The sequence below is a fragment of the Piliocolobus tephrosceles genome, chromosome 18, assembly GCF_002776525.5.
Source record: "Piliocolobus tephrosceles isolate RC106 chromosome 18, ASM277652v3, whole genome shotgun sequence".
Lineage (NCBI taxonomy): Eukaryota > Metazoa > Chordata > Mammalia > Primates > Cercopithecidae > Piliocolobus > Piliocolobus tephrosceles.
This window is the reverse complement of record NC_045451.1, coordinates 69,912,772-69,929,654: the sequence shown is the minus strand read 5'-3', so window position 1 is coordinate 69,929,654 and position 16,883 is coordinate 69,912,772. Positions and strand designations below refer to the sequence as shown.

Here is a 16,883-nt window from a genome sequence, read left to right as displayed (position 1 = left end):
TCACACACTCGCACACTCTCACACATAGTGATGGTTAAGACACACACATGTAACACACATACATTCACACACTCGCACAAACACTCTCACACATACACGTACACATTATTTTAGGCAATGCTATCAATAAAAGTTCATTTGTGTATTTTGGCATCCACGTTTAAATTAAATTCTTATGTGTGAGGCTGGGCACACTGGCTCACGCCTGTGATCCCAGCACTTTAGGAGGCTGAGGCGGGTGGATCACTTGAGCCCAGGAGTTCGAGACCAGCCTGGGCAACATGGCGAAACCCTGGCACCACCAAAACTACAAAAAACAGCTCGGTGTTGTGGTTCATGCCTGCAGTCCCACCTACTTGGGAGGCTGAGGCAGGAGGACTGCTTGAGCCCAGAAGGTTGAGCCTGCAGTGAGCCATGATCACGCCACTGCACTCCAGCCTAGGCAACATAGAAAGACCCTGTCTCAAAAAAAAAATCTTATGTGTGTATATCAGAGATTAAGATGGCTAATTTTATCTTTTTTACTTTCATTGTACATATTAAATTAATATACAGTTAATGCCCTAAAATAATTCAAAGCTAGCTGTTAGAGATACCAAGATGAATATAAGACGACAGAGGAAAACATACCTGTGCCCCCATTCTCTCAGAATTCACTACAAAACACTAAAGAAAAACAAGAAATGGAAACACTAACTCTATGTGTGGAGAAGCTAAGAGCTAAAGGTGCCTGACTGAGCAGAGTCTCCACACAGGCCACGTGCCCCACGGAACCCTGAGGAGACTCAGGAGCTGGAGGTGCCAGTGTGGCAGAGGCAAGCCTATTCTGTGGGGTAGTTATACCTTCAGGTCCCTGTCTCTTCCTCCACAACTGTAGGAAAGGAGACAGTTATTCTTTAGAGAAATTAAGCCAAAGAAGCCCTGGACTGGGAATGCCAAAAATGGCAAAGGGTAGAGATGAGTATGGGAAAAAACAAGGAAAGTAAATAAAAGTATGCTCACTGTTCCCTGTGACCTCACCCTCAGGTTCCCAGAACACTTGCAGCCTGGCATACTGCCTCTTACCTCAGCCTCAACCCCAGCAGGAAACCGAGAAATCTTTCTCTAGAAAAAACGTGCAACCCTAAAGGGAAAGATCTATAGACATGAAATAAGAGGGCTCGTTGGTGAAAAAGGCAGTTCATCTTCCAACCACCTTTTAGCGAGGCAAACTAGATTCCATGCCCCGTCCATGGATGAGGTACTCCCAGGCCGCTTTGGAGTACCTAAATTGTACAAAGGAATAGACAGCCAAGGGTCACCAGACACCTGAGAAAATGGAAACCATGCAAGGCGTAGAAGGAAAAAACTCAACAGCAACCACAAAACTATGTAATTAAGAATTCCAGAAAGATAAGAAAAATATATTACATAAAAAACAAGAACAGTATGTTCCGTCAAAAAGGACAATCAGAGAAGCACTCTTGGAAATTAAAAAAGGAAGTACAAATTCAAAAAATTAATACAAGGGTGAAAAGGTTAGGAAATCTCTCAAGAAGTACACCCAAAATACAGGAAGACAGATAATGGGATAACTCATTTAATTAATTAGTGCTTACCTTATTATGCATCAAATGAGTATATATTACTAATTCATTAGAGTGATTATTAAGGTAAATACTGATTTCACTAGAAGGAGTGATAAAATCACATTAGGAAGATTAAGAGATAACAGAACTAAATGCATGTCTACCATAAGAGGAAGTCAACTGATAGTTTCTAACATCAAAGAATCAAGAGAGTAGTACAGGGTTATTATTCAGAATTATGGAAGAAGTGCAACGCTGAAAAGTTGTAAGTGGTAGTCTCTGGGCATAGGATCAAAGCCTTGGAAAGAAGTGAGATGGGATTGTTTTAGTACTATGTGCCTTAAAAACTATATGCATATAGCCTATTTTGATAAAGGATAATGTAAAAAAGATCAATATGACTATATTCCTGTTCTTAAGGAGTTTATATTGTTGAAAAAAACATGCAAAACAACAATGATAGGAGCATGCAATAAATGATCTCTCAGAAGCACAGAGGATCCTCTATCTCAGTCAAATAAGGAAGGTTTCCAAGGAAAGGGGATACTTGAACTAGGGTTTTAAACGTTGAAAATGAGTTAACTGGTTAGAGAAGGGCTGACAGGTGTTTCTTCCGATACATGTAAGTTTTCTTTCTAACACACAAATGATAGCATTCTATAACCATAATTTTGAACCTGGCTTTTTTTACTTAACACATCTTGGGAATGTTTCTTCTTATAAAACCCACTTCTTATTAAAAACAAAACAAAACGCTGCTGCTTATAAAAAATTCAACAGTATAAAAACTTTCAAAATAAAAAGTTAAAAATTCTGCCTTGGCTCCCCACTCCTATTTCCCAAGGATAAGCACTTTAAAATACATGTATAGGTAAATACTATTGAACACAATTGAATGTAAAAATACAATGTTCTGTATGTTTACTGTATCTCTCACACATACTTGTTTATACATATAAACTACATTTATATTCCTTAAAGTCTCCTAAAGCCAAGGATTCTGTGATAAGAAATATTAAGAAGTCTCCCTTGTATCAACTTACCGACACAGTCACAGCACTCGTCCCAAAGGGCCCCAAGACACAGCATGCACTCCTTACAGCAGGAGCAATTGCCTTCGCCTGGCCGGCACTGGCAGAGCTCCTAGAAACAAGACAGATGTTAAACTTCAAATTCCAAATAACTACATAGAAAACTGTTAATTTTTAAGCAAAAAACCCTGCCATATTTGCATTTACAGTCATGTATTCTTGATATAATTTTTTACTCAACATTATTAACTATTTGTCAGAACATAAATATCTACAATGTTACATAGATTTTTTTGGACACATTCAGTGAACGTACTTTGAATGCTTTAACCTTATTTTGAAATAAGAAAAATATTTTATTTTATAACCCATTACTTGACTACCCACACCACCCTAACGAATAATTCAGTACAAGAACAAAACCTGCTTCTCAGCTGTTATATTCATTGCCCCAATTTAAACAAATAGCCAACTTGTAGGGTTTCTCAATATGCAAAATGTGAGTAAAAGAAATTTGGAAATTCTATTTTTATTGTTCCATGATACAGAAAACAGTGTGCTCGGTATGGTAGATTATTTGCAAAGAAGGTGGCAATTATTTCCCTCTCTAGGTCTCCCCTCTTTGCAACGCAGCTTCGCAGTTCCTCTGATCAAGGGACAGGGTCAATTTCTAGACCTCTTGAATTTAGGTGATCCTGAGGTTCACTCTGGTCAAGAAGAGTTTGGTGGATATGACATTATGTCACTTCTGAGTTCAGGCCTCAAGAAGCCTTGAGTGCATCCACTGTTTCTCTTAGGACTTTGCCCAGCTGCCAGGTGAAGCCAGGACATAGCCATGTGGACAAGTCAGTCCACCTGGGGCCATCCTAGATCAGCCAGCTTCCAATACACCAGCAGCTGCCAACAGACACAGGAATATGGCCAGAAAACCACCCAGCTGATCCAGGCTCAAACTGTCAACCCACAGAAACAAGAGCTAAATAAATGGCTATTGTTTTAACCCACTAAACTTTAGGGTGGTTTGCCACTCCACAAGAGCTAAGATAGCTTGCTCTGTACATGAAGTTCTAAAGCAATTCCTTTAGCGCTTGCCCCTGCCCTCCCCTTGCCACCAGACTGCCACTCCTGAATAAACCCAACTGAAATGGAAATTCTGTAGCCACCACTGATTACCTGCTTTCCTGGTTTAAGATACCATATATATTTATAAGAAAAACATTAATATTTTCTTATTTCGGTGGAAACAACTTATGACAAAACTGATTTTACTCTCAGGCTTAGAAGGAATTTCACAGGTCAACAAAACCATCCTTCCATCTAACACCTGAATCGCTTCTATAATGTTCCATCAACATATGGCCATTGCAGCCCACAGCTGACAAGCAACTTAATAATCCAAAATAGCCGGTCCCAATCTTATAAAGTTTTAAGTGTTTTGTGTTGTTGAACTGAAGCCTGATTCCCGGAAGCCAGGTCCTTAAGACCCCCTCCTCCAAATATAATTTCTCTTCAACAAAGCCATTCTAATTTTTCATGGCACCCGCCCTGGGCAGTTTAGAATGTCTGCCCTGCTTGGCTGCCACCTGCCTTTGATTCCCACCCTGTCTGTCTGCAGCTCTTTTTGAACTATATGACCTTTTTTCTCCCTGGCTACAAATAATTGGAACAGAGGTAAAAAACAGACTGTAGCTGGTCAATCAGATTATCTTCCAAGATTTTGGAAGTTAAGACACAGATAACTGTCAATCTCTGTTAGGAACTTGAACTAGGGGATGATACAAAGCTGGGGCTGGGGAGGCCATTTCAAAATGAGAGGTAAAAAATTATCCTGTGGCCCCCCATTCCTATTTTCCAAAGATAAGCACTATGACATTCATGGTCACAAGGAGAAAAGAAGGGAGAGAAGAAGCCATTCTGATTCCTAATAATGCTCTAGTTCTTGGTTCTAGTGCCAACTGCACTTCCTGTTCTTAGAGATACTGTTATTAGTTGGAGATATTCTTCGTTGAGATATTCTTACCAACTGGAGTAGGCTTTAGTTATCTCCAACCAAAAAAGCCCTGTTTAAAACAAAATGATTTCTATTTTTATTGCCCCACGTCCTCATTTTAGATCAAATACTCCCATGGTTTCTTCACTTGTTCCCCATGACATGATGTTAACCCCGCCATTAGCTTTGTCATTAGGTGAAAGTGTGGTAATCCTAAATCATCATCATCCCATCCCCCTCCCCCCGCCTGCTCCCCTCCTCTTCCTTATGGCATAACGTAACTAGCCAAGAAGGAGAGAATCCTGCTTACCTCCTTGATTGTGAACTCTAGTTTTTAAAATTAAAGGAGCCTAAAATTTGTGTGTTTGGGGTAGCAATATGCTGTCAGCAACTGTGCTACTTTCAAACCATTCCAACAAATCATTTCAGTAAGATTTTAAAAATCTGAGACGTAATGGAATGCTATTGATATGCATGTTTTAAAAAATTAACTAGTGCAATGTAACTATTATTTCTCATTTCTGTACCTCAATACTGTGCTTTTAAAATGTAAACACAGGTCATAATATCTATCCCTATTAAATATTTCTACACTATTGGAGTCAGCCCGTTATTCTAATATGACATTTTTTGCAGCACTGATTTTAATTCCTTGGGTTTTGTTGTTGTTGTTTGTCTCTAAAAGTCCCCTCGCTAATTATACAGCACTTTCAAGAATCAACACTTGTGGTATTTTCTAACTAATTCATGAGTTTGATATGAGCGTATATGTGTGACCTAATATATGCACATTGTAATATTTTAGTACTGCAGAATTTTGTACACTCAGGCTGCATTCATGTGACACAGACATTAGGTAACTTTGCTGGGCCTATAAGAAAGAGAGGGACTGAAAGGGCAGGGACTTAATGAGAAGTATAGCTGCTTCATCACAAAACTGGTAATGCCTGATTCAGACAAGCTCCAACTTAGCTGGCAATGTAGAAAAACAGAATTGCTAAAGCTATACTTTGTCTTTGGAGTAAGAGAACATTTTCTGAGTACATACTTTTTAGAAACAGCATCAGATAAGAATACTAACAATCTTTTTTTTTTTTTTTTTTAGATTTATAAAGGTTAGTACTTAGTCACAAGAAACAAAGCTTTTTAAAAAATTTTAATTTACATTATGTGTAGAAAATATCCTTTTACTATCTTAGTTGCTTATACAGGTTGAGTATTCCTTATCTGAAATGCTGGGTACCAAAAGTGTTTTGGATTTTGAGTTTATTTGGATTTTGTAATATTTGCATTATACCAGCTGAGCATCCCGTATCCAAAAATCTAAAGTCTTTCAATGAGCTATTCCTTTGATGGCATGTCGATGCTCAGAAAGTTTCCGATTTGGGAGCATTCTGGAGTTCAGATTTTTGGATTTGGAATGTTCAACCTGTATTTACATTATTGACTAAACTAACTCAGGAGAAACAAACTGGAAAAGTAACAAATTGATTCAAAGTCTCTCCTTTTTCTGCAGCTTCCAAATGGTAGCTTGCTTAATGAATTACTGTATATTATGTCACATAATTTTTAAAAACGAATGTCATGTAACGGCTTTCATTAGAGAAATCTGAGTCTGTGAGGCATTCATTATGCCTTTACTGTCAGGTATTTGTGAAGTGTTTTAAACTAGAATGAAAAGATGGGTAAGACTGAGATTACTGTGAACAAACGTTGTTTTAACAAAACGTTGTTAAAAACAAAACGTTGTTAAAAACTTTAACAAAAGTTAAAACTAACAGCCTATTTAAAAGTTGCTTGAACTTGCCCAGGTTATCTAGTTCTTTAGATTAAATGTATTTCACACCCTCTTAATAGATGCCTGTCCTGCACTTTTACATACTGGTGTGAGAGAGTAATATGCTGTAGTCATACGCTTACTGCTTTATAATTTAGTGATAGAATACAATGTGAAAAGCTATGGTAGGGAGAAACAAGAGGGAAATGACAGAGATAAGCTTTCATTACTGTACTATTAAAGAGACAAAAATTGAGTTTAAGACTTTAATGGTAAAAACTACTATTAAAACTTGTTGGACGCCAAACAACAATATCCTGGCTAATATTTTTCTTTCTTTCTACCTTACTACAGAAAAGACTAAAAAACCTTTGTCTTAATAAAGCAGAAATTTAATCACCATAAATTAAGAAATGTTCATAATTTGGGTAAATGAGCCTTCACATACAACAAATACTCTCTATTCTTCATAACTCACGTCAGCATTCTTTTCAGGAGATTGGCAAATAAGAAAAACAAGCTCCTCAAACCGACCTTTTGAAAACAGAGTTTGTGGCCGGGCGCAGTGGCTCACACCTATAATCCCAACACTTTGGGAGGCTGAGGAGGGCGGATCACAAGGTCAGGAGATCAAGACCATCTTGGCTAACATGATGAAACCCCGTCTCTACTAAAAAAAAATGCAAAAAAATTAGCCAGGCATGGTGGCACGTGCCTGTAGTCCCAGCTACTTGGGAGGCTGAGGCAAGAGAATGGTGTGAACCCCGGAGGCGGAGCTTGCAGTGAGCCGAGATCGTGCCACTGCACACTCCAACCTGGGAGACAGAGCGAGACTCCGTCTCAAAAAAAAAAAAAGAAAACAGAGTTTGTGCCTGAAAACAGCATTTGTGCCTTTTCCATTTTCAAAAACACACCTCTTAGTTTTCAGGAGAAATATAACAGATAGGCAAATTTAACAGATGGCATTTAAAATCTTACTGCAAATCAAGAGAGCAAAAATATGTCTACTCTATGACCACTGTTTTTAAGTCAAGAAACAAATTGAAACAATGAATTTCTACATGCAAATAATTATAAATAGCAGCTTCATGAAGTTCATCAAATAATTCATTCTTTTCTATTCATTCTACATGCCCTTAAAAATCACATTATTGAATAATATTTGGTTGTGAATATATTTAGAAATGTATAATATTTTTAACAGCAAGCAAGCTGTGGTTAGGATGAATGTTTCTAAATATAATAAACATTTGTAAAGTGCTCTGAACTCAAGTATTGAAAATACAAAAGAAAAAACAACTCAGAACAACTCTCTGTGATGAAACAAGGATTACAGAAAAACACAAAAACTGCCCCATTTAAATCAAGCAGAATCTGTTCTTAAGGATACTTAAAAAGAAAACTTTAGGTGGCTCATGCCTGTAATTCCAGCACTTTGGGAGGCCGAGGCGGGCGGATCACAAGGTCAGAAGATCAAGACCATCCTGGCTAATATGGTGATACCCCGTCTCTACTAAAAAACACAAAAAACTAGCCGGGCAAGGTGGCAGGTGCCTGTAGTCCCAGCTACTCAGGAGGCTGAGGCAGGAGAATGGCGTGAACCGACAGGCAGAGCTTGCAGTGAGCCGAGATCACGCCACTGCACTCCAGCCTGGGCAACAAAGCAAGACTCCCTCTCAAAAAAAAAAGAAAAGAAAAGAAAAGAAAACTTTACCCCTAGCTGTTTCAGTTATAAGAATACACGTCTTCTATAACCAGAAAGGCTAAAGTCAAGATAAAAAGAAAGGTTTACCAAAATTTTTAAAGTATTTATTTAATTATACAAGACTTTGGAAAATATCTGCCAGAGTAGAAAGAAAGAACCCTAAATTCCTCCCCCTTTGGTAAATTCCTATGCATGTCTAATGAAATGATGATTATATACTACCTTGATCTAAAAAAATAGCAATTCTCTACCATAAAAATCTGTCAACATAATTTAATCAGTGCATAATAGTACATCAATGTGCCAAAATTCAGAAACAGCGATTAAATTCTTAATCCTTTCCACATCTTGTCCACTTTCTCATTTTTTATCACCTTCATAAACTTTATCAGTTTCTATTTTACTATTATTTCAAGTCTCCACTCCTTAAACAGAAAATATGGTAGAGCTGAAATTTAGAATTTTCTCTTTGGACTGGGTTATTTATATATTTTACTAACCTCACTATGACTAAATTTGGGTTCTGCTCAGTTGAATGGAACATGTGATCAAAACTAAACACCAAGTTCCCTGAAGTCAAAAATAAAGACTGACTCAATGCTTCCAATTATTTACTGCCACCACCTCCCTCAAAGTCCTTAAATGGGTTCTATTTAACCCTTACAGGCACTGTGCTAAGTATTTTATATGCATTGTCTTGAATCGCATAAAGATGCAGTTCGTTATTATGCTTATTTTTTAAATGAAGTCATGAAATTTATACAACTTCATTCAATTAGTGGCTAGAATTTGACCCCAGTTATGGTTAGGTATTCCTGTTTTTTAAACACTAAAATGAGAAATACAGAAGTTATTTTTCATTAAGTTAACATTTTAATAATTATAGTTATTACTCTCTTAGAAAGAATAAGCCTATAATTAAACTTAGATAATTCTTTAGGTTGTTTAATCAAAGGCATTATTATATCTTTCACCCTCAGTACCTGAATACAACTAGAAATGCCATTGCCCAAGTTTATTCATTGTTTGTAAGGGTAAAATTGGAATCATTGGCTAAGAGTTGCAAAATCAGTGACTTGGAATGCAATACTTAATATTTTTTGTTGTCGCTTCAGCTGGTTAATGACTATATCTTCTGCTTCCCTAGTCTGCAAGTCACAGAGAAAGTGTGGTTGTTCCTCATGTGCAGAAGAGAAGGCTGAGAATGAGTGGTTTCATGATTTCTGTGAGTTCATACAACTGCAGCTTTGAAACAAGGTCTTCTGACTCAAGGCTTTTTCTACCACCATTGCTCTTGCATGTTAGAGGCGAGGTAAGATGGAATAAGCCATGTTCTATGTGTAAATAACTACGCTAGATGTTCTTAAAGTTTGGCAGACATATTGTTCAATAATTTTACGATGGAAAAAAATTAAAACTTTACACTAAATGGAAAACTGAAATTTATACATTTGAGTTACTCTTTATTGACCAGCATGAGTATTAGAGAGAATTTGGCAAACTGTTTCAAAAGCTTATATGAAATCAAAGTCTGGCAGGATGAAAAGTTTGAGGGAAAAAAATCTAATCATTCAAAATGTATTGTACTACATTTATATTGAGGAAAACCCTCAATATGACAGAGAATTTCAAATTTTTAAATCCCAGAAGACAGATTCAATCATCTTTAGAGAAGAATCTTATTCCATATACAGTCATGCTTTATCTCTTAAGGACAGGGATATGTTCTGAAAAATGCATCTTTAGGCAATTCGGTTGTTATATGAATATCAGTGTATACCTACACAAACCTACATGGTAGAGCCTGCTGTAATGCCAGGCTATAGGGTGTGGCCTATCGCTCCTAGGCTGCAATCCTGTACAGCATGTTACTGTCCTGAATGCCGTAAGCAAATAGAACACAATGGTAAATATTTGCACGTCTAAACATAGAAAAAGTACAATAAAAATACAGTATTATAATCTTATGTGACCACCATCATATATGTTGTCTGCCATTGACAAAAACGTTGTTACACAGTGCTATATGTATATGACTATACAACTGATGTTCTGGTGAAATATTAATTCTTTATGCAAAATAAATTGAGGGGGAGGATATTTATCCAAGACTAAGATTAGACTTTAAGAGTTAACATTTATTATATGAACTCCCAAATTTCTAGGCCAGAAATGGAAACTAACAACTTGAGGAAGAATCTTATTTATATTGACTCTTAGTTACTGATAAATATTTCCATTCTCGTTGCAAAGATCCGAGAGATGTGCTAACCCTGTTGCTATAATAAAACAAGGAAACATCATTGAAAACAACATTATATTCTAGTAAAGACAGCAAATGACTTGGACTTACAAGATCTGGTTTTAAGCTCATAAGCTGTTTGTAGCCCTGAGTCTCGGTTTCCCAGTCATAAAAAAGGAATGGTGTTCCTGGATTTTCCCTTACAAACTTTGGCATCCCAATAAGATAACGAATATCAAAATGCTCTGGTGACCCAGCAATCCCATTCCTAGGTATTTACTCAAGAAATATTAAAACATAGGTCCATAAAAAGACCCACGTGGGAAAGTATCAACATCATTCATAATTACTGAAAACTGGAAACCATGCAAGGTCCAACAACCAGTGAATGGATAAACAAATTGCAGTACATCCACACAACGCAATCCTACTCATCAATAAAAAGGAAAGAACTACCCAACACACAATAATATGGATGAATCTCAAAGCCTTATACTGAATGAAAGAAGCTAGACAGAACAAAAGGCTATATACTGTATGACTCCTAATAAAAGGAGTCATACAGTATATGACTGTATGGAATATACTGGAAAAGGCAAAACTATAGGAAAAAAACCATAGGGAAAAAAAAAATCAAATCAGGGGTTGCCACAGGCTGAGGCTAGGGAAAAAGCTAAGGTCCAGCTACAAAGGGGCACAAGGGAATGTTTTAGGGTGATGAAAAATATTCTCTATCTTGATTTTGGTAGTAGTTACATGAGTATATGTTTGCCAAAAATCATAAAACTGTACATCTAAAAAGAATGAACAGGCCGGGAGCAGTGGCTCATGCCTGTAATCCCAGCATTCTGGGAGGCCAAGGTGGGTGGACTGCTTGAGCTCAGGAGTTTGAGACCAGCCTGGCCAACACAGCAAAACCCCACCTCTACTAAAAAAATACAAAATTAGCCAGGGGTGGTGGTGTGTGCCTGTAATCCCAGCTACTCAGGAGACTGAGGCAGGAGAATCTCCTGAACCCAGGAGGCAGAGGTTGCAGTGAGCTGAGATGGAGCCACTGTACTCCAGCCTGAGTGACAAAGCAAGACTCCGTCTCAAAAAACAAAAAAAACAAAACAACAACAACAACAACAAAAAACCCAGCATGGTACATTGGGGTTTCTCCATAAATTTTGAAGAAATAAACCTAAATTGAAAAATATAAAGCATTACGTTGGTATTAAAGCAATGCAGAAGACAGTTCTAACTCTGAAAATATATTGCTTTAATTTACTTTTAACCTAAAACTGAAAATTTCTAACCGAACACAATGTTTTTCAAAGAAACATAAAATAATGCTAGTGAAAATGTAAAATACAACAGTTGTATATACCATAAAATTGCTAAAAATCATCTAAACAGAGAATAAAAACCAGAAGGAGCTATATCAAAATAGTAAGAGTAATATGTGTTTGAATAATAGGACTAAGAATGTTTTACTCTTTTTTTCTACTTCTCTGTATTTTCTGAATTTGGGGGTAGAAAATATATTTTTATAATAGCAAATAAACATTTAATTTATTTGGATATTATGACTTCTTAAGATCCAGTTTAATTAACATTTGAACAATTACAAAAGATATTCAAAAACACAAACTGAGGTTCTTAATTTAAGGAAACTAAATATTTATAATATCTTGAGCTAAAAAACAGAGATGTAGGAATAAATCTAATGAAGTATTTACTTGCATATTGTGTAAGCGTAAGTAATCAATGAAGCATTATATTATACCTATGCTGACACTACTTTTACTTAGGTCAAATGACTATTTAAAAATAAATAAATAAAACAAAATATCTTCAATTTGCCTGTATTCAAAAGAATAAACAATTATAATTAGACTGGGTTATAACAAATCTGTTTGCCATATTAACACTCTTTAAGGAGGGCATCATATGAATCTTCAAACCCAGGACAGAAATATCAACCCATCCTCATTAGCATGTTGTTCTTTATAAATTCTAACTGATTGGTAAAGTTTTGTCCTGAAAATAACATACACTTAAATGAATCAGTACTGAAAAGAGTACTTATTTTTGGCTAAATAAGTCAGCATACAAGTTCAAATATATATACGAATTACCAAAATATATCAAATAGTGCCTAGTGCCTCTTTCTCATATACACCTAGTAACAAAAATTTAGAAGCTAATCCTACTTACTGTACAAGTGCCCCAATGAATTTCTTTAAAAGAATCCAGTGGGAGTGAGTTGGGCGTAGGGACAGATGAGACTGACCACATGTTGATCACTGTTGAGGCTCAGTAATGTGTAAACGGGGGGGTTATTTTACAATTTTTCCGACTTATGTATGTGTGAAAATGTCCGTGTGTCCCAATGAAATCCTCATTTTGCTTCAACAATGCAACAGGTGAAACAACAAGTGAAAATAAATTTTAATCTCCATTTATGTATCAGCAGCTACTATAACTGTATTAAACATTTGGAGGGGAATAATGATTTATTCTTCCTTTAAATTATATCAGGCCTAATTCATTACCTTTGAACATTAATTTCAGAGACTTTCACATGGTGTTAACTGAAGCAAAACAGGACAAAAATAGGTTAGCGTCACAACTGTTTTTTTTTTTTTTTTTTTTTTTTTGAGATGGAGTCTCACTCTGTTGCTCAGGCTGGAGTGCAGTAGTGCGATCTCAGCTCACTTCAACCTCCACCTCCTGGGTTCAAGCGATTCTCCTGCTCAGCCTCCTGAGTAGCTGGGATTACAGGTGTGCACCACCATACTCGGCTAATTTTTGTATTTTTAGTAGAGACGGGGTTTCACCATGTTGGTCAGGCTGTTCCTGAACTCCTGACCTTGTGACTCGCCCATCTCAGCCTCTCAAAGTACTGGGATTACAGGCATGAGCCACCGCGTCCAGCCATAGCACCACAACTTTTAAGAGCAGGAAAATGGGATGAAGAGGAAAGAAACAATTTAGGAAAATAATGTTCACCAGAGAAAAAAGAAAACATTTGACATTGTAAACCAAAATATTACTAGTACACTAACAAATCAAGATAACTACAGCAAGAGACTAAAGTAGAATCTAATTTGCATTGATTAAGAAAAAAAGAAGAGAAAGTTAATTCTTTAGTTTACTGAATTAAGGAAGCCCTAAACTTACCTGAACTACTGATATTTTTAACTTAAGACAAAATATACTTTTAAAAGCTAGAATTATTAATGAGAAGTAAACTATTTTAAAATTCCAACTTATTTCAGAAAACTTTAGATTTATTTAATAATTAATAACTAAATCAATTTTTAGAATAAAAAAGCAGATTGTCAATTTAGCACATAAAAGCGCTAATGTTCAGACTACAAAGTACTAAAATGATACATTAATTATCTCTGAACCCAATGTTGAATATTCTCATGAAATACAATGTTTATATCATCCTAAAAACTATCATAAATATTAGCCAAACTACTCACAAGTTAATATAGGGTTTTTCCATTCTTGATAAAGAATGGGACTTGAGATTTCTAGGATAGAGCATAATATTGATCCAAATTTTAAAAATTATTTTCACAAAAGCAGCAGGGGAAAGTAGTAAAGATCTTCTTAAAGGAAAATCCCGTATTACCAAATGTATTTTTTCCTGAAACAGGATAGCTAAACCCCTCATTATATGAGCAAGGAAGTACACCAAGATGACAGTTTTACTTTCTTGATGTTTAAAGTTAGATTTCTTTCCTGTTAGAAGCACAAAATAAATATTTATACAGGGACCACCCTTAGGCACAGCAATTTGTAGGAGTGGCAGGAATGACTGTACTGCTTTGCAACCATGCTGGTAAAAAATATTTACATAACAGCTTCCAGGGAAAAATTTTCATACTTAGTTATAAGTGCAGAGGATGCAATATACACAAATGTTCTAATTCATCCTCATAGTACATCAGTTCAACATTACAAATGTTCAAACGAAACCAATTTAACAAAAAGAAATCTGAATATCATCTACAAGGGAGGTGATATCTTTTTATAAACTTTTATAGCATTGCATCTTTGTCTTTCTTAAGTACTTATCTTCCACCTTATTGTATTCATTTCTGTACACCTTCTGCAAGTTTAAGGAGAAAAGCAGTTCTCATTATCTAAAGGGTCAACGTGCCTTGTACTTTGCTAATACGAAAGTGGAATTTTATAACTCAGTATGTTGGAATGGAAAGCAAAGCCCCAACAATGTTTAACCTTTTCGGGTTCACCAACTGCTGTGAGAACCTCTTGACAGCTGTGGACCTTCTCCCCAGAAAACGACGCACAGGCAATTTTGAATATAATCCTGGGGATCTCCTGAATATAATCTGGGGGATCTCCCTTAAGAGGTCCAGGGCCCCAGTGAACAATCACCAGCACATGAAATACCAAGAGCCAAACCATTCTTCAACTAAAGAGAACAGGGATAAAAAGAGGATGTTCAAGTTCAGGTTTCTATCAGATCAGTTAGGCTACTCACACAATAGACCAAAAAGACAAGAACTAGGCATCTACTGACCATCTACTCACCTCCAATCACAAGAAAATTAGCCAATCAAAATAAACAAATAACCAACAACTCTCTTCAGAAAGATGATTAGCCTCAGAGCAGAGAACACGTTCCAACATCAAGGCCTTCCTTATCTCCAAGTGTTCTCTGCTCTAAGTCCAGTCTGTAAGCCCTATCTAAACACATGGATCTCCCAAGCAGGTTTTATTGCCTCATTCTTAACTATATATGGACAATCAAAGAATGCTATACATTTGAAGAAATCCTGACACATAAAAAAGACATAAAAGAAAAAAAGATCTCAAAAGAGACCTCCACCAGCAAAAAAAACTTCCAATAAGTATCCTCCAAGACATTGAAGAAAATAATGCATCCAAAACAAGCAAATAATGTCAATAGGAAAAATTAACAAGAAATAAATAAGAGCTATTGAAATGTAAAAGTTATTGCTAAAATTAAACAATTCAATAGAAAGAGTCCAAAAGTAAAGTCAGGAAATTTCCCAGAATATAGAGTAAGAAGGTATGATGGGATAGAAAACAGCTAATACACTATACACAAGAAATGAACAATCCAAAAATGAAATCAAGAGAACAATTCCACTAACAATAGCATCAAAAAGAATAAAATACTTATGAACAAATTTAACAAAAGAAATGTAATACAGACACAGAAAACTACAATATTGTTGAATGCAAGAAAATTCAAATAAAAGGAAAGGCACCCATGTTCATGAAACAAAGACATAATACTGCTAAGATGGCAACATGGTACTCCCCAAATTGATCTACAGATTCAATGCAATCCCTATTAAATCTTAGCTGGCAATACCAAAGCCACAATTCATGAAAGAAAGAAATGATAAGCTGGACTTTATAGAAATTTTAAACTTCTGCTCTGCAAAACATACCCTCCAAAGAATCAGATGACAAGTCATAGACCAGGAGAAAATATCTGCAAAAGACTTTTCTGGTAAAGGACTGCTATACCAAACATACATACAGAGACCTCAACAATAAAAAAAGTAAACAACCCGATTAAAAAATGGGCCAGAGATTCTTAACAGACACCTCACCAAAAAAGGTATACAAATGGCAAATAAGACGCTCCCCATCATATGTCATTAGAGAATTGCAAATTAAAAAAATGTGATACCACTATATACCTATTTAGATGGTGAAAATCCAAAACACTGAAAACACCAAATGCTGGTGAGGATGTGGAGCAACAGCAACTCTCCCTCACTGCTGGTAGGAATGCGAAATGGTACAGCCACTTTGAAAGACAGTGGCAATTTCTTACAAAACGAAACACAGTCCTACCCTACAAAGCAGCAATTGCACTCCTTAGCATTCAGCCAAATGAAGTGAAAACTTCTGCCCACACAAAACCTGCACGTGGATGCTTACAGCAGCTTTATGTTATTTTATAGGGACAGGGTCTCACTTGGTTATCGAGGCTGGAGTGCGGCAGTGTGATTATAACCTACTGTAGTCTAGAACTCATGGGCTCAAGCCATCCTCCTACCACGGCCTCCCAGGTAGCTTGGACTAAAGGTGCACGCCACCACTCCAGACTTGTTTTTTTTTTGGTAGAGATGGGGATCTCACTATGATCTTGAATTCCCAGCCTCAAGGGACCCTCCTGCCTTGGCCTCCTAAAGCAGTGGGATTACAGGCCTGAGCCACCATGCCTGGCTAAGCTTTATTCATAGACACTACATCTTAGAAGCAATCACGATGCCTTTCAATGAGTGAATGAACGAACTCCGGTGCATCCATACTGATGAGTGAGTGAAACATTCATCAGCGAGTACATTCATACAATGGGATATTATTAGGCAACAATAAGTGATAAAAAGAAATGCATTATCAAGCCATGAAAAGACATAAAGGGAAACTTAAATGTATACTGCTAAGTGGAAGAAGCCCCCTTTAAAAGGCTACATTCTGTATGATTCCAACTATACGTCACTGTGGAAAAGGCAAAACTATAGAGACAGTAGAAAAGATCCGTGGTTGCTAGGGGACTGGCAG

General features: G+C 36.5%; 1 protein-coding gene across 1 annotated transcript in view; it reads right to left on the bottom strand.

The window, feature by feature from the left end:
- TWSG1 (twisted gastrulation BMP signaling modulator 1) overlaps positions 1-16,883 on the bottom strand; it is a 66,222-nt gene that overhangs the window by 38,068 nt on the left and 11,271 nt on the right. Inside the window, exon 3 of the mRNA XM_023228493.3 lies at positions 2,612-2,711. Coding sequence (XP_023084261.1) covers positions 2,612-2,711 — 100 coding nt within the window. The remainder of the gene's footprint in view (positions 1-2,611; positions 2,712-16,883) is intronic.